This window comes from Sander lucioperca, chromosome 21, assembly GCF_008315115.2.
Source record: "Sander lucioperca isolate FBNREF2018 chromosome 21, SLUC_FBN_1.2, whole genome shotgun sequence".
Lineage (NCBI taxonomy): Eukaryota > Metazoa > Chordata > Actinopteri > Perciformes > Percidae > Sander > Sander lucioperca.
The window spans coordinates 16,877,039-16,896,275 of NC_050193.1; the positions used below are offsets into that span (position 1 = coordinate 16,877,039).

The 19,237-nt window shown below is 39.7% G+C and overlaps 1 protein-coding gene across 1 annotated transcript; it reads right to left on the minus strand.

Moving 5' to 3' along the window:
* Positions 1 to 1,618: 1,618 nt before the first annotated feature.
* On the minus strand, positions 1,619 to 14,483 carry LOC116065399 (phosphomannomutase 1). Its single transcript, XM_031320883.2, has 8 exons — positions 14,079 to 14,483; positions 12,999 to 13,116; positions 11,088 to 11,164; positions 10,539 to 10,630; positions 10,160 to 10,259; positions 9,440 to 9,515; positions 4,278 to 4,393; positions 1,619 to 3,096 (listed from the first exon to the last, which is right to left on the minus strand). The coding sequence occupies exons 1-8, from the start codon at positions 14,160 to 14,162 to the stop codon at positions 2,974 to 2,976; spliced, it is 786 nt and encodes a 261-aa protein (XP_031176743.1). The 5' UTR covers positions 14,163 to 14,483; the 3' UTR covers positions 1,619 to 2,973.
* Positions 14,484 to 19,237: the final 4,754 nt, after the last annotated feature.

Genomic DNA, 19,237 nt, shown 5'->3' on the forward strand with positions numbered 1-19,237 from the left:
GCATTGCATACCATTTATATATGTGGCTTTGGCTGGTCTGGGCAGACATGTCAACTTCAGTCTGGATTATTATAAGGGAGGAGAGGCAAAAAAATTGATATGAAGACAAAAACAAAAATAAAAGATGTGATAAACACGTCATTTGTTATGACGTATTTCCTGCCTTTCCTTTATTTCTAGAGACACATTGCATAAACGTCTTGATGGTGCCTGAGGAAGAACATAAATCTTAAAACACGCTGCAATCCAGAGCAAACACACCTTTTTGTGTTGTCCATGCAATTTGAGTGCTTGTATTGATAACATATTTAACATTTTACATTTTCTAACTTTCCTGCATTTGGCGGCTCCCCGTTGTAGTTGGGAAGCTTTTTACTGTGGGGTCAAAAGAAAATCAACAATACCAAAAGAGACCAAGAATAATAAAGCAATTGATGATTGTAAAGTGGAATACATGATCAATTTGTTTATAAATGATATACAAAAGCTAACATTTGGTGTTTAAAGCTACAAGTTAAATAGTATTTTATTTTTAAAGCACCTTCGAGGGAACTATTTGAACGTTTCTGGTGACTCCCAGTGGTAAAACTGAAAAAGACACCGAGGCAGAAAACTGAAGCTGTAGCATCTGCAGCCTTTTGGATGAGAAAGCGCTGAGTTTGAGATTTAGTGAGGGAGTGATAATGTAAAAGGAGCATCTGAGGTCAAAACCCAGTTTGTCCCAACATAAAGATATAGATCATATAAATATCAAAAAGGTTTTATTACAATGAATTGTATCCATATATGACTGAAAAAGAACAATATGAATCTCTTAACCTGTTAGTCATAGTATTCGTATGTTGAAAAAAGTGATTAAAAAAGTGATAGTATAGTATGTCGAAAAAATCACAGTATAGTAGTCATAGTATAGTATGTCCAAAAAAGTCATAGTATAGTATTTCAAAAAAAGTGATAAAAAAGTCATAGTATAGTATGTCGAAAAAAGTGAAAAAAAAGTTCACAATCTCCTAATGCTGCAAATTCAGCAAATGACCATTTTGAGTTCTTTACAACCTATAAAATGTTTTGAAACTCTGTTGTGCATAATAATTTGGAACAGTGCATTTTGAGTTTTTATTTTTGAAAAAAATACAGTTTTCATTGAGTGGTTTGTTCAATGAAATTCGACTGACACCCTAACGGTTGGTGACTTGAAAATTATACTGACTTGTCATTTGCATCGACTATTTAAGAAAATCAGTGTAAAATACAATTTGCATAATAATTTGGAACACACTGTAGTATGTCAAAAAGTCATAGTATGTCGAAAAAAGTGATAAAAAAGTCTTATGGTCGGAATAATATGTTGGAAAAAGCCACTGACAAAAGTGTAGCGTGTTGAAAAAAACTTAATGAAAGCACCTTCGAAGTAAATATTTCAAGGTTTTTGGTGACTCCCAGTGGTAAAACTGAAAAAGACACTGAGGCAGAAAACTGAAGCTGTAGCATCTGTAGCCTTTTGGATGAGAAAGCGCTGAGTTTGAGATTTAGTGAGGGAGTGATAATGTAAAAGGAGCATCTGAGGTCAAAACCCAGTTTGTCCCAACAGGATAAAGAACGACACTGGAGAGCTGAGGTCAGTGACATGATATCAAAAAGGTTTTATTACAATGAATTGAATCCATATATGACTGAAAAAGAACAAGATGAATCTCTTAACCTGTTAGCATCAGTGACACATTAAAAGCTAATTTTCTGCTGTGCATAGAAGTCTGGTCTACATGATCCTTTTAGTCTTTGAGGTTGAAGGAGTGTTTACAGTCGGACACAGAACTGCAGCTGATGAATCCGATTTATCAAATGCCTCATATTTACAATAATGATCCAAGAAGGAGGCATTATTTTTCTGAACCATAACAGAAGGAGGTTAATGGGCGTCATGGGCAAAAAAGTGTCAGTGTTTACATTTTAAAATGATATTTAACCCCTTAAGCAGCTTTTGAAAACGGCAAGAATCTAAAGAGAGATAGCAACAAGGAACCAATCAATAAGCTTCAATACATATAGTCACCCAGCGTGCAGGCCATGATCTAGCTTGTAAAAATATTTTACATAAAAAGCTTTCATATTGACTGACAAAACTTCGCAGAGTTGACTTTGCCACAGTAGCTTAATTCCGTGGTTAAGATGAATTCATTGAGTCAGTACTGATAGTACAAAACTGATATATTATTTTTACTTGAATGCATTTAAAGAACCTAGATATGCTAAACAAGCAAAGCAAGCAAGCTTATTCCATTCCCACCAGCTTTGTGAGGTTAAAACACACATTTGATATTCAAGGGATCACACAATGAATAAACAACAAACCACATCCAGCTGCAGAGACAATAAAAAAACTGGAATGATTCATATCTCCTCAACTGTAGAGGATGAAAGACCCACATCTTCTTTACTGCTTCATTCATATCTCCTTTTCAAAATGGGACCACTCTCTTTTTTGTTCAACAATAATATACCAACGATTGGTATGAAATTATGCCAACATTAGTGCAAAACATCATTCTATACTGTAATAATCTGAAGTGATAACTTCCAACACTACTCAGAATCTCTTTAACTTTTTGGTTAATGTTACATGCTACACATCGCAGTGCTGTGACACTGCAGTCAAGCACATTTTGGCACAGTACTTAGAAATTTCACATACATCAACGTGTAACACTTCCTCAGTTTCTGTCCCTTTAAAAAAACAAATAAAAAAACCCAGCAGGATTTATTGTACACATTTAGCCAAATCACCCTGCTACTTCTTCTGTGTATTCAGAGTAATCATATTAATATTATGGAGAAAATCAGTAGTGGTATCTTTCGGCAGTTCATAAATAGCCTGGGTTCGAGTTGCTTGTTATCGTACCAGCAGAGACCCACAGGCGGGACGTCAGAGGCCTTTCTCTGTAAAGGGATCGGGGGCAGGGGCATTCCAGGACGTCAGGGCTCGTGTGGCGGAGCGTTGAAGAAAAGCTCCCGACAGAACCTGGCCGTGTCCTCTGGAGAGTAGACCGTGAAACCGATGGTCCGTGGGTCGTTGAAAATTTCATAGTCGTTTCCTCCCTACAAAGAGAATTATCGAAATTATAAAACACAGCTGAATTTTTTCAGCCGAAGCTCTCCTAATTTTCACAATCATGACATTTGAACTTTAACGTCTGAGCCTGGACACAGTTTTATCTGAACTGAACATTAAAGCTATCATGTAGTTTACTTTATACCACGTAGCACTGACTCAGCTAATCTTATGGATGTTTTCTGGTGGGCTTTGTAATAATCAGAAAACAATGGAATCTTGAAATTGCAAGATCCCTTAATTAAAATCAAGAGAAATCTGAATGCTGCTGACATTGTAAACAGCAGTGTGCTTCCAACATTGTGGCAACACGTTGGGGTAAAGCTGCAGACACACCGACCAGACGGCCGACCCTTGGCAGAAAAGGCAGTTGGACTGATTAGTCTCACCGAGTTGGTCAAAAAATGCCTCGGAACACACCAAAGCGACGAGACGTAATACGTCTCCATAACAGCAGGCAGCACTAATCTGTATTGTCGCCCAAAACGGAAAACCGGCAGCTGATTGGACGAATGCGTCACGTGGGTCTGGTTTCTCTGGAAATTCAAAGACAGACTGTCATGGCGGCTTGTTCAGAATACGATCTCGTATTGTACTAAAATAGTTCACTGAAACGTGTTTCTGAAAACATTTTAAGAGAGAAATAGGCCGTGCAGTTGCTGAATCGGTCTTCATTTCAGATCAACAAAGGTCAGTTTAAAAGGTTTTCGTCAGATTTTGAGAGACTTTAGTCACGCTCATTCTGCTCCCCGTTTCCGGGTTAGCTCTCCACCAATCAGATGGGTCATTTGAGTCCGACTGCCGGCAGTGCCCGCCCCGTCGATTATACACGACATACATTATAGAACGACGGCCCCTCGGACGGACGGTGGCACGGAACACACCGAACAGACTCGAGTCACTGACCTCGCCAGACTGTCCAACGGCCGATTATCGGCTTGGTGTGTCAGCGCCTTAATGCCTTTTTTTTTGTGTCAACACGATGATGCCCACGTTTTTTGAGTTTGGTGTGGTAGAACTTGACCGTCCAGCACAGAGCCATGACTTAAAACTAGGTTGAACTGGAACGCAGACTGCAAGCCAGATCTTGTCACCAAACATGAGTGGCTGGCCCAAATAATGCTCTTGTAAACATGGCTCCGGTAAACATTTCCCAAGATGAACTTACATCTGAGGTCTCGTTGCCAAAGAAGTAGATGGCGTCCAGGCCTTCACTGTCCAGCAGGTCTAAACACAGTCTCTTGTCCCAGCCCTCTGGAAAAACGTCAAAGCTGATGAGACCACCTAAGCAAAGATGATAACAAACAGGACATTGTTATCATCATGGGCTTAATCAATCATCATCATCATCATCAGAATACTTTATAATAATAAAGTAAATAATAATGTTTTCACTCTGTTGTTATTATACACATTAAAACAGGCCTGAATTACACACACATGCTCAGTACCTATACATGCACTAATGGAGAGATGTCAGAGTGAGGGGGCTTTAGATGGAAAGGCGCCCCGAGCAGTTGGGGGTTTGGTGCCTTGCTCAAGAGCACCTTGGCAGTGCCCAGGAGGTGAACTGGCACCTCTCCAGCTACCGGTCTACCACCATACTTTGGTCCTTGTTGATCCCCTCAGGGAAATTAAATTAAATATACATTCAATATGCTAGTGAATACTTTCCCTTTCGTATTCTTCCACCTGTATTTACACTCAACACCTCCAGCTCTGCATACCAAACGTTGTTTACACTCAGCAGAGGCTGTGACTTATGGAGGCTTTTGGAGCCCTTCATTCAGCAGGGACAGACTTGTTTTTTGGAGAACTTGTTGGCAGAGAGACACACTGCATTCAGGAACAAGGATGTTTCACAAATGAACACACAGCCAATGTGTGTTCAGTGTCCAGCATTGTCTATGTTCAAGGAATCCAGAGACAGCTGGGACGTGTGTTTACGCCGGCATCTCACAGAAACGATCATGATTGCAATGTGTGTTTTAGAAAATGTTCTTCGCACAGTCCAACTCTTAGTTTACTTTTCATCCCAGGCTATTTTTTCATTTTAAAAGTAACAGAAAAAAAACTTTATTGTTGCTCAGCTGTGTCAACTGATCTAAGTGACCTTCAAACTGTGAAATTTAGCCAAAAAGTCTCCTCCAAAGTTCCCTGCAGCACTTCCTTTTTAATCTGCTCTCTCGCCCCTTCCCCTCCTTCAATTCTTTTCACTGCCTTGTCACAGCTAAAGAGGTTAACGAGTCAGTGACAAAGGCAACAGCTAAGGAGCATCCGGCCAATCAGAGGGCTGTTTCACTCACACACCCTCCACACGCCTCCATCCCAAACACCTTCAACCCCTGACTGTAAACAATTCAGTGCTTCAACCGACTCTTTAACAACCCATCCCCCAGCCTGCTTCTTCCATCCCTGAGCAAAGACAAAGCACGGCTGCTAAGTTGCTGACAGTGCATAGATCCTTTTCCACTCTTCCGCTAGACCCTGATCGCCGTAAATCAACCTTAATTAATTACACAAGCTGCCTTAATAAATAAGGTCTGCTCAGCATTTTGGATAGTCTTACACAAAAATGCACAAAAAGCTCCAGAGAATATATAGTCAGGACTCTTATACAACTTTAATTACCACTATGTGGGAATGAGTAATTTAGAGAATATTAATATTCAACACTCCTGATACAGATACAGGAAAGGACATGTAAATAAACACAGAGGGATTGCTTCTCTTTAAATACATCTCTTCCTCTTTGATTGCTAACATACATGTGGCATGTGGACATGTAACAAATCAGATTGATTGATTGATCCTTTCGACTGAGTGTCCCTTACATTCTGTACTCTCAGTGCAGATGAGATAGGATCAGGTTTATAGAACACCTAGTGCAGAGCAGTATCAGGCCAGTTGTGCAGAAGCACTGAGGAAGGCAAACAAATAAATCTCAAACTCTGAACATCCTCCGGACCCATCGGCCTGCTTCCTCAATGTCAGAGTCAACAGAGTAAACATCTGCAAATGGCACTGATGTCGCACAAACACACAATTGTTTTCCACCTCAACAACCTGAGTTTGTGTGTGTGCGATATCAGAAGTCTGTAAGAAAAATAACAGGTGCTGAAAGAAATATTTGACAACACTGTGGTAATAAACGCTGGGTAACATAACGTACGTTGAACTCAATGAACTCAGACAGTAGGCACGATATAAAATGCAAGGGACCTTAACCGGGAAAAGTACTGGAGGAAAAACAAGCCTGTCTGTCTCCTTTGTTTGTCTGAACTGTGAACAGCCCTTAAGGCGTCATCAGCAGAAGCTCACACACCTCGCAGAGCACGTAGGCAAACATCAATTACCCAATTCACCTAACTGCTGCAGTGTTGCCACAGAGAGAGAAGGAACAGTGTACGTGAGTGTAAATAGTTAACCAAGGGTGGTTCCAATGTCCAGAACAGGGACTTTTTTTTTTTAAAAACATGGATAAGAGACAAAAGACAGATATGCTGCAAAACTGGTTTGTCATTAAACTACACTGGTGTAATCAGAAGGATCCTAAAAGAACACGCTGCAAGAATACAAACAAAGACGCTGTTTCTTATTCAGGAAGCATGAGTGTTAAAACCATACTAGATTTGATAATGTCCAAACAAAAAGCCTGCAAGACCCATGAATGCAACGTTCATGATACTAAACAGATCTGAGCTTTGTTTAAAATCCTGTATTTTAAATTCTAGTGGCTGTCACAGTTTTCAAGGCTACTTTGAATATACAGTATATAATATAATATGATTGAAATGACTTACAAGACAAGTCAAATGCTCATGAAAGCCTGTTTTGACCCCCTTTACTCCACTTCAGGAGACATGTGAGGGTGATTTAAATGGTTAAATAAAATATGAGGTTTGCAGGGGTCTGGGTTTCTTAAGAGGCATTCAGACTTTTATGAGTGAAAGGGAGTGGGGCATACGACTTTTTCGATTCCAATTCCTAAACTTCAAGATTGCAAGATGAGTGGTAGCCTGTTGCAGCAGCTCTTAGCCTTTTTGTATTTGTATTTCTCATATTTGTATTTCTTTTTTTTTTGCGTTTTTTTCTTCTTCCACACTGTTCTTCAACGGATGTGCATATACGGATGTACAACTGTGGAGATTAGCTGTGTTTCTATTCCTTTTTTCTGGACTTTACAACTTCGCAATGGGAGACCCGTTTGACCGCGGCTCCATTGTTTACACTCGGGAACAGCTGTTAGCACTGAGGAACACTAGGGTTCTTCCTAGTGAAAGACCGGAGATCCCTGAAGCACTAATTAGGAGAAGAAGAAGGGGATGCAGAGCTGGACTTAAACGCAGAGAGAGGAAAAGACGGTACAAACCGTGCATTCCGTCTATTATTATGGGGAACGTAAGATCTCTCCCCAATAAGATGGAAGAGCTAACAGCGCTAACCAGGTTGCAAAGAGTCTAGCATCATGTGCTTTATGGAGACGTGGCTGAATGAACTCAGTACGGACTCACTGGTCACACTGGATGGCTTTCAACTTGTGAGAGCGGACAGGAGAGCAAAGGAGTGCGATAACAGGAAGGGTGGGGGAAAAGCGATGTTTGTGAACAACAGATGGTGTAACCCTGGGCACATCAGTGTTAAGGAGCAGTGCTGCACTAAAGCCATTGAGTTGCTAGCGGTTAGCATGCGGCCATATTACATCCCGAGGGAGCTTTCGCACATCATTGCGATAACTGTCTACAACCCCCCTTCGGCCGATGCTTCAGCTGCATGTGAGCTCCTTCACACAGTTGTGTCACAGCTGCAGACATCACACCCACAGTCTTTCTTCCTCATCTCCGGAGACTTTAATCATGCTCCACACTATCATCCAGTTTGTTAAATGCCACACAAGGGACAATAAAACACTGGATCTGCTGTATGCAAACATTAAAGATGCATGCATCTCTTCACCCCTACCCCCCGCTGGGCCGCTCAGATCACAACCTGGTTCATCTCCTTCCTGCTTACACACCTTTGGTGAGTAAACAACCCCCCGCCAGTGAAGCACTGAGAGATGGTTTTGAGACCACGGACTGGGAAATGCTCTGTAGGTCACATGGGGAGGACATTGACAGTCTCACTCACTGTGTTACGGACTAGATTAATTTCTGTGTGGAGAACACCATACTTAAGAAGAAGGTTCGGTGTTTCTCCAACAACAAACCTTGGGTGACTCCTGAGCTCAAAGCCCTGCTGAATGATAAGAAAATACTTTTTTTTAAATCTGGGGACAAAGAAGAGCTGACGAGGGTTCAAAAACAGCTCAGATGGGAGATAAGGAAAGGAAAAGACAGCTACAGGAAGAAGTTGGAGATTCGCCATCAACAAAACAACACAAGGGAGGTCTGGAGGGGACTGAAAACCACCTCTGGTCAAAACGAAGACAGTGCTAGACGCTTTGTTTCTGGTGACTGTGACAGGGCAAATTAATTACATTTTTTTTTCAATAGATTTGATTCTACCCCCTCTCCTCCCACCTCCAACCAGACTTCAGACCTGTCAGTGACTCAATCTTTTCCTCTCTGGCCACTGCGGACCACGTCATCCTCCAGGGCTTCTGAGACATCAGCATCCCCCACTTCACACCTGTCCACTGCTTCTGATTCTTCATTCATGGGTGTTTCACACCCCTCCCCCCATCCTTCTCTCCAGGGAACACCTACACCTCCCTCGAGCAGTCTCTCTCTGACAGTCAATCAGGTGAAGAAGGAGCTAAAGATAGATCAAGGCAAGGAAGGCCCCAGGCCTGGATGGAATCTGCTCCTGACTGCTTAAAGAGTGTGCAGATCAGCACGGTGAGGTCATCCTGCACGTCTTCAACCTGAGCCTGAGTCTGGAGCGAGTTCCAGTCCTGTGGAAGACTTTGTGTGTGGTCCCAGTTCCTAAAACTGCGCATCCCAGGGAGCCCAACCACTTCAGACCGGTGGCCTTAACTTCTCACCTGATGAAGACCTTGGAGAGGCTTGTATTGCAACACCTGAGAACCCTGGTGAGCTCAGAACTGGACCCCCTACAGTTCGCTTACCAACCAGGCACAGGGGTAGAGGATGCCATTATCTATCTATCACACAGATCACTGTCACATCTGGAGAACACTGGGAGCACTGTGTGGGTCATGTTTTTTGATTTCTCCAGTGCTTTCAATACAATTCAATCACCACTGCTCTGGGGGAAGCTATTGGGAGCTGGAGTGAGCTGTAAAATATTACACATTTTTTTGTGCACATGCTTGTAAGCTTGAGCAAGTTTTTCTCCAAGTGGACTTTCAGCTTTTGACACTCTCACCTTTAGTGAACCGTAGTCCCTTTCCAGCAAACTTCTCTTTCAGGGCAGCAACAAATTTCTCCCTGATCTTCTCTCTCTGTGGAGAAAGTGACAAGGCAGTCAGACTTCGCCAACCTTGTTACTGCACACAAGACACGTACATTCATTTAACCCTCGTTATCTGTAACTATTATCTTCTCTGCTCCCCATGAAGTTAAATGTGTACAATTTGTAATGTTCAGATCATGTTGTTTCATATAATCTTAGTATACATTATTTAATGTATGAACTTAGCAGAGGATCCAGCTGCATAAATGTTAGCGGGTAGCTAACCTCTCCTCATCTGCTGCTATCTGCTTTCTCCATATCGCCCGGCTCTATTAACCATCAATGGACGGCCTGTTAAGCTGTCCTGAAAGCTCAACATTGTTTGACCTCCCTCTGTCTGCTTAATTGAGCACATTTCATGAAACAGAGAGGCAGGCTGTGACTCTCAGTGCCTGATGTGTTACAATAGTTTGTTTCGCTTAGTTGCTGAATTTGGCTACAGTGCATTTTAATAACGTTTTAGAAGGTTTTAATTTAATTGCAATTTGGGCAAAAAACGGCGAGTGACCGACGTGCTACATGTACAACAGCAGAATAAGCTTGAACGTTACATATAGCCAATGGTGAGTGAGTGCAATATTTTACCTATGTACTTTGGTCACTTTTAATGTACTACTGACTAAAGTATTTTACCTTGTCGATTTCAGAGAATTCGAGTCGCTCCTCCAGCGTGCAGCTCCGACCAACGGGGGAAATGTTGAGCATTCCATTCCTGAACTCAATGAATGTTCCCCTGAAGGCAGAAATGGACGCACCATTAACAGACATGTTACAGCAGTAGTAGTTGTAGTAGTAGTTGTAAAAGAATATGAAGAAAAAGACAGTGTTAACAATTGTGTTTTATCTTAATTCCTACACAGAGATCCCAATGGGATGTGTTTTCCTGTTTCAACAGGTCAGTGCTGATGAATAAAGAGATACCAGGTATACCGGGAAGGCATGTCAGAGGTGTGTGTGTGTGTGTCCACTTTGGGGGTATAAATTAACTAGTGGCCTGACTTTCTTGTCTCACCTTTTCTTTGGCAGCTTGATGAGCCCCATGTAGCTGAGGCAGAAGTTGATCAGGTCCTGCAGCAGCTCCTCCCCGATCTGGTTCTGAATGGCCTGACGGGATGAAAATGCACTTCATAAAAATAAAAACACATGACGGACTGTGCTTTGTCCCATTGTTGTGACTGATTGTTGTGACTCAATTTATTATATACATTTTCCCCCTGTGCATCAATACAGTTTGTCAAGACAGAAGGAAAGAGGTCGGTATTTAACTACCTTTTCAAGACCTCCTTTTGACCTGATTTGTAGAGAAAGGTTTCCTTAATGTGGTCTAAAATAAAATGCTTTTTTTCACTTTTGACTCTCCAGTCTTGTTCTACTAAACATAACCAATTTTGGGCTAATAAATTATTTAATTTGTCTTATTTCTTTGGAGGTAAACACACTTTTCATCACATAAAATGTAAACACGTGAAGCATGTATTTAGTAATACTATGTATTTTTCTCAAAACATCATGTGTTGCATATCATCCGACATGAAAAGTGGGACTCTCAATGTTCACTTACATGCTTTGAGAGGAGTTTCCCATCTTTATATTGCACTGTCCCGTTCTCAGCAAACACGTAGTCAAACTTGTGTATCACTGCAAGAGAGGAGACAGGTGGAATGTGGCTCAATGTGCAAAGCCTACACACTCAACCAAATTAACAGTGACTCTTCCATTAAGGTCTGAATACAGACGAATAGGACAGCCTGCTATATTTACCTTGTAGCAGATTACAGTGTATGTAAACAGAAAAGCCACGTTTAATCTGTTTGACCTTCCCATTAACTTTGGCCTTTGGGTGCTCTACAAACAACACTGTGCAGGAAAGGTCTGCAACTCTGCCTGATTAAAAACTTGCTTTGATCACTTTACCTATAACATACTACTACTACTACTACATACTATTCGAATGCTGAAATCACTATTCAAATGTGACTTTTTTTTAATAAATATGTTGGTTAACGTTAGCTAATCTCCCAGCTGTCAGAGTTAGCTTTGACTTCATATATTACCTTCTACTGCTGAATTCTAAGTAACATGACAATCTGCAAGAAACAGGTTGCTTATTAATCACTAAAATAGTAGTGACCGCATCGTTTGGCTTAGTTATCAATGCCGTTAGCATCGTAGCTAACACTATTGTTACTTAGCTAGTTTATGACACATCGTTTCGGCTGTGCTTTCTAACATGATGTCATTGTGCTAACCGAGCAACAAGGTAAATCATGTTTCATTACAGAGTTCTTTGTTGATTTGTGTTTGTCGCTGCATGCTCGTGGTGGAAAATGAATGTAAAGTCCCTCCAGTGAACAGCACCTGTAACAACAACCACATGCTTACAGCGGCATTGACAATGCATAAGCCTGAGTAGTGTAGTACATATTAATAACAGGCTGCATTTGAGCATTAAATATTCAAATATTATTCGAATATTAAAAAACAAAACAAATAATATTCAAATGGCATTATAGAAAAATATTGACAGCTCTAGCAGTCACCTGCAAAATAATGTATCAAGGATTGTAGAAGCTTATAATATAATTACTGATGGATTGTGTGTGACAAATAAACATAAATGTTTTTTTCTAACTGGGTTAAACATGTAATAAAACATGTTTTTGGAATTAACTGTTAAGTGATTAATGAGTTTAAACAGGGTGTAACATGTTTACCATCAATAACTTCAAAAACAACATGAACAGCTTATCATTACGGTTTCAACCCATTTGGTACAGGTCACCACATTATCCAGCTACAACAACATCCAAATGTGTGCATCATAAAGTATGAAAAGATTCACTTTTAGCACACTTGGCAAGGTTCTGAAACCACATGGCTCGTAATATTGGATAGACAGGTTTTCATCCTGTCCATGCAGCTGTTTGTTAACTCATCTGCGAGGTTGCTGGCCCTGCAGTGTGAGGGCCAGTGTGCCAGTATGTTCAGGCCAGATTCATTTATTAAGTAAACTAAAACGAACCACTGGAGTTGCAACTGCCTCAGATGTCAGAAATGGTGCAGGCAACTAAGTTTAATATGCTAATTTCTTGAACTGTGGCTGCCAACGTGCTGTTGTGAAAACATATTACTGTAAGACAATCATGAGGAGTTGAAATGCAACAGTCATCATGAGACAATTGTTAGCCTAGCCTCCTGGTTTGTGACACTAATAGTCTTGTGTAATCCTTTTACCGTGGGTCTGTTAGAAGGATGTTGTGTCTTGTGTCTCTCTATTAAGCTGCGTATCGGCCTAAATCCCACATTATTCCCAAGGACCGCCCTCTCTGCTCTACTCTCTATGGGCTGGTTTCCAATTAGCAGAAGTTACAATAAAAAAGTTTAAGGTCATGCAGTGTCATGGAGCTGATGGAATGATACAGCATACAGTGTATAAACCGTCTGTGGTTAAGACAGAAAGAGGTCTGCTCACCATCATCCCCCTCCCCGAGCTGCTCAGCTATCTTGGAGTAGTCTGACCCTCCCACGATGCCGATTTTCACTTTCCTCCGCAGAGTCTGGAAAAACTCATCCAAATGTGGGTTGATTTTCTGCAGATTACAGGAAAAAGTTACTGCTTTGGGGTTTTCTGATAAAACTCCCTTTCAAACACACACACACACACACACACACACACACACACACACACACACACACACACACACACACACACATGCCTGAACACGCACACGTACATACCGTCATAAAAAGCTAAATATGTGTATTGCACTGTGTTATTAAAGCATAATTACATAGAGAGAACAGAGAACAATGGACAAGACTGCAGACTTTGCCTTTAATTTGGCACAGATTATTTCAACATATGGAAGAAAAGCTCTGAGCTGCACACAAGGGAGAACGCATTACGTAATAGCTCAGCGCTGACACACACACACACACACACACACACACACACACACACACACACACACACACACTACCCTATATGAACCCAAGCACTCAAACCCAATGACAAAAGGAAGAAAAAAAGAAGCACACATCATTACAAAATAACTTGGACTGAATAATAAAAGAGATGATTTCTCCCCTAAACCTCACATAAATAACTCATGTTTAAGAACACAATGTATTTAAATTTTCCTCCAGATAATTTACATTATATTAATTAAAAAAAAACTAGTTAAAGCCCATGTGAGGTGACAGTATCAGAGCATTTTCCATGTGTATTTAGGCAGAACTTAAATAGGTCACACAGATATCACCAGACCTATACATAACCACACAGTCCCTCCATGTGTCACAGCAGCAATGTGTGGGGTTAATAGTAATGGGGTAACACTGGTGTGTGTGCAGGGTGAGGAAGGAAAGAGTTTAAAAATGTAAAAACAGTGTATGAAGGAGAAGGATATGAGGACAGAGTGTGCTCTCTCATACTGTCTCCCACACTGAAAATTATTCAGAGGCAAATTAGAAAGGCAGAGGAGCGGCAGAGAAGCAGATATGAAAGCTTGTAATAACCTATAATATCGATTTTAGAAGAACGTGAGCTCACCTCTCTAGGTGGTGTCAAAGTACCGTCCACGTCAAACAGGCAGAGGATGTTTCGGTCCGACGAGAAGCCGCTTGATTTCTCCATTTCCTTTTCTCTTAGAGTTTGTATTGTTTACAAATTGGACTTTTGATTGCAAGCGTCACAGCTCCACGCACGTGCAAACAAACACGTAAGCTAATAATACACATTCACGCCAGGCAGAAATGAATCAGAGTGGTCAGCAGTCAGTTGAAATATCAAAATAAATAAAATAGACTGAGTTAGTTAGACGCTGACAGCCGCTCCTTCCTCTTGTTTTTCTTCACCTTTCAGTCTACAATTCTGCTGTCTCGGCTCGGTTCAGCTTGGTTCAGTGAAACCGTTCAGCTCGCACCAACAAACACGACGTGTTGTACGTGTTCTTTCGCAACACTGTAACTCACCCGGCAGCCAATCAAAGCCAGACGGCCGTGACGTCAACAGGTGGGCGGGGCAGTTGGATTTACATGCCAGTCAAGAGCCAGCTGACCTTTTACCTACAAGTGAAAGTGATGGATGGAGCGCAGAAACAGACCAGGAAACAACAGAGGATGTGCGATATAAACAGTTTATATTAGAGTAGAGTTAGAGTAATACAATATTTAACAATGAGGAGAAACTATATTACAGCAGATGACTGAATACTAATGAATAAGGTAAGGAAAGCTGGCGCTGTTGTTGGCATTGAGCTGGAGTCACTCACAGCAACGTACACAGCACGTTCTTTAAACAGAGGAGCATGTTCAGTGGCAGACTTCTGTCACTGTCAGGCTCAACAAACAGGTTGAGGAGGTCCTGTGTCCCCAGGGCCGTCCAACTCTTCAATACCACACAAAGGGGGAGGGGAGAAATGGACTTTTCAGCAGGAGCCTGTCTCTCTCAGCCCCTACCACCATTATATCTCTGTCTGCTGTACACCTGGCTGTCTTATAGGCTGTATTAGCCCTCCTACAATCTGGACTCTGGTCATAACATCTACATCTTATAACTTATTCCCTGTTATATATTGTTCTTAACATATATTATTTCTTTTCTGTCAAGCCATTCTAATTCTATTAGGTTTACATTCTTGTCTTTTCATAGTCATAGTTAATATTTAATAATAAAGCTATTGCACTGATCAATCCTTACACTGTTCTCTTTTGCACTACCACTATTGCACACAGTCTACCTTAGCACCTTTAACTCTTTAAATTTCTGTGAGTGATTTTTATAACTCTTTAAATTTCTGTGAGTGATTTTTATAACTCTTTAATTTTCTGTGAGTGATTTTTATAACTCTTTAAATTTCTGTGAGTGATTTTTATAACTCTTTAAATTTCTGTGAGTGATTTTTATAACTCTTTAAATTTCTGTGAGTGATTTTTATAACTCTTTAAATTTCTGTGAGTGATTTTTATAACTCTTTAATTTTCTGTGAGTGATTTTTATAACTCTTTAATTTTCTGTGAGTGATTTTTATGTATGTGAGATATACTGTATGTGTGTTTGTTGTGTTATGGTTATCTAAGCTACTGGATGCCTAACATTTCCCTTGGGATGAATAAAGTATCTATCTATCTATCTATCTATCTATCTATCTATCTATCTATCTATCTATCTATAATAAACATGCATCGACATCTTAATGGAAATAAAAAGTAAAAGTAAAAAGTACAAACATGAGTTCCAACAGGGTTAAGGTTATATGACTTTTTGAAAAACATTTAGCAAAATATGCCTTGAAATTGCATTTATTTGTAATAATTACTAATTTACAAACCCAATTAATTAAACCAGTCACACTATTTCTTGCGTTTCTCCATTCTTTCACACATGCAGTCTTTCACTGAAATGTGCAGGGACATTTCCGGCATGGGGTCATGTGTGAATGGGACCAGGGATCGTATGCAGGGCCATTTGTCCCACCAATTTCCCCACTTCAGAACATAATAAAGTTCCAGGGAAAATGCTGGTACGGCTGTGGTGTGAATGCAAGCAGTAACGTTGTAATTAGAACTGGTGGGCTGATCCTTCCCCCATCTATTCTGGCATTGCCATGGCAAGTGTAAAAAGTTGCAAGGCAGAAATGTTCCTGCATGTGGCTGCTTGTGTGAATAGTAACGTTTACTAGCGATTCCTGAAAGGTTATCCCAATAATTTACCACAAACTGTGTGAAAGAGGCTTTAGAAATATAACTTTCTCAAAGTTTACAGTCTTGTAATCAGCTGAGACTTCTCTTCAGTGTCTATGAATTAAGATTAACCTAACAGTTGTTACGTCAGTTTACCTTGCAATTTTTGTCTCCATATATTCTTGTATACATTTTTTAAAATTCTATTCCTATTCCTATCTTAGTTTAGCTTTTTTTATATACCTCTTATGATTTAATCTATTCTTATCTTATTTATCTGTACTATTGCTGTCTTTGTGCTGCTGTAACAACCAAAAATTCCCTCTAGGGATCAATAAAGGTTTATCTTATCTTACAGAGATTGTGTAATTTGTGAAATATGTTTCAGATTGTTCTGTTGCTTCACTAAAGAGATCCTGTGTGACAGACTGTCTCACCTATGTTTGAACATTTTTGAAATTATGAGAAACACAAATGTTATCTATGATTTTATGACTGATTGTTCGAATTGCTTACAGCATGTTGTTACTTTTCAAAGAAAATGCTGTGCTATGCAACAAATGGTAGTTACACATCATCAAAGCTCAAATGAGTTTTTATGGTTTTATTTCGAAAGGGTATTTAACAGTCAGTTAAGACCTCTCCAGGATCACATCACATGATCCCTCCTCTTGATTTGATTACTGTCTTCTACCCACGCCTACTTTGCTACGGTCACAGGCTTGCAGCTTACAGACAGAACTCTTAAAGTTGTATTTCTGGTGTATGTAGGATAGTCTTCAACTGAGACAGTGCTTTTGGTTTTTTTGGTTTGGTTTGGCATTAATTACTTTAATCTAGAAAACCAAAACCAACCTTGTGGTCTTAATGCCTTCAATAGCACCTACTATATACACTACCGGTCAAAAGTTTGGGGTCACTTAGAAATTTCCATTCCACTCCATTACAGACAGAATACCAGCTGAGATCAGTAGCATTGTTTTTTTTAATCAGGGCAGCACTTTTCAGATTACATTATGCGCTAACATTATTGCAAAATGGTTCTCGACTGTTGTAGAAAGAAGTGGCTGAAGAAACGCTTGAAATTCATGCTTTTTGGTCTAAACGTCATACCCAAATTAAAAGTGGTACAGCTCCCGTATACTCTGACACTCTGGGGTGAGCCTTATATCACTGGAAAGGTGATTGATGTGTGTGTGTTTGTGTATTTGAGAAGTGTTGTATTTTGTAGTTTTTTGGCTTTTTTCTTTGCACTTTTCAAATGGAAATAAAAAAATGCACACACATATCTGTAGAAATAAATTCATTTAAAATCCATTTTTGAGTCTTTTGGCTTCTGTTTTTTTCTGTAGTGAGCTGAAACATGTGGCTATGGCCTTGTGTTGTCTGTCACCTGTCAGATGTGTTTACAGCAGTGTATTCTATATGTTCTTGTATACATTTTTTAAAATTCTATTCCTATCTTAGTTTAGCTTTTTTTATATACCTCTTATGAGGAGGAAAAAAATCCTCTAGGGATCAATAAAGGTTTATCTTATCTTACAGAGATTGTGTAATTTGTGAAATGTGTTTCATATTGTTATATATCAAGCCCACCCCAGAGTGTCAGAGTATACGGGAGCTGTACCACTTTTAATTTGGGTATGACGTTTAGACCAAAAAGCATGGATTTCAAGCGCTTCTTCAGCCACTTCTTTCTACAACAGTCGAGAACCCTTTTGCAATTATGTAGTCACATAATGTAATCTGAAAACTGCTGCCCTGATTAAAAAAACAATGCAAGTGATCTCAGCTGGTATTCTGTCTGGAATGGATGGAATGGAAATTTCTAAGTGACCCCAAACTTTTGACCGGTAGTATATATTTACTACCATTTAAAAAAATGTCATTACTTCAAAAACATCTGCCAGTGATCTGTTGGCAGAGCTTTTCTTCCATAACTCGTAATATATATATATATATATATAGTGACATTATTCTTCATTCAACCTTTATTTATACTTGAGAGATCATTGAGGAGCAGCCCTCATTCACAATGACATCAAGTCACAAAGACAAAACAACAACACAGAGAGAATCAACACCATCATAAGAACATAGAAAGACACTAAAACTTTTCCGAAAGGAAAAACAATGTGATAAACAGATCAGGACAACCAGGATGCAAAATAAATGCAACAATGTAAAGCAATTACAAGTAGAAGTCTGGAGATCAAAAATCAGATTCTAAAATGTCCAAAAAGGCACAAGTGCAGCATCTCATCTCCATTGAGCCAACACATCCACAAGAGGGCAGAACTGACGAAAGATAGGGATGGTACAGAAACCAGAACAACCAGAACTCCCAGTTAAATACTGACAATTCTCACCAACTGTATACAAATGCACATGAAGTCCAGCGGCAGTTAAACTGTGTTGACCTAAGTGAAGAACTGGTCGTGTTTGCCAGAGGAGGGCAGAGCACTCTACAACAAATAGACCCTGGGCCCTTTCCATTATATGTATATGGCACACGTGTCAAAATGATTGTCTGAAAAACTGGAAAAATGCCTCAGAATAAGTTAGAATTATGTCTAAAAATCCATCCTTATTTTAGATTTATATGAAAACTAAAACAATACAGTATTCTGATTCTGAAATCACCATAGTTTTAAAAAGAATGTAAAATTATGGATTATAGGGAACATGGAACTGTAAGCTTACATCCTAGATACAATTTGTATTTAATATTCTTAGAATTTATCATTGGGAAGTTAATAATAATAATAATAATAATAATAATAATAATAATAATAATAATAATAATAATAACTACAACAATAATACATGTATATGTAGAGTACTTTGCAAAGGTTAAAATCAATCCCAAAGTACCACAGATTAAAGTAAAGAGTTTGATTCGGATTGACAAAAGGTATTTATTGTGTGTGGGTTTCCTTAAGTAACCTGTACTCTTGCATATTTGCATTTCATCATAATAATGTCTAAAATGATTGCTTTATCCACACTGTTTTTGTAGTTGTATGT

Coding starts and splice junctions, on each gene's coding strand:
- LOC116065399 (XM_031320883.2), bottom strand. CDS start 14,162: ATGGAGAAATCAAGCGGCTTCTCGTCGGACCGAAACATCCTCTGCCTG. Junction 9,516..10,159: donor AATTCTCTGAAATCGACAAG/GTAAAATACTTT, acceptor CTTTCTCCACAG/AGAGAGAAGATCAGGGAGAA. Junction 3,097..4,277: donor TTGGCAACGAGACCTCAGAT/GTAAGTTCATCT, acceptor TTCTCTTTGTAG/GGAGGAAACGACTATGAAAT.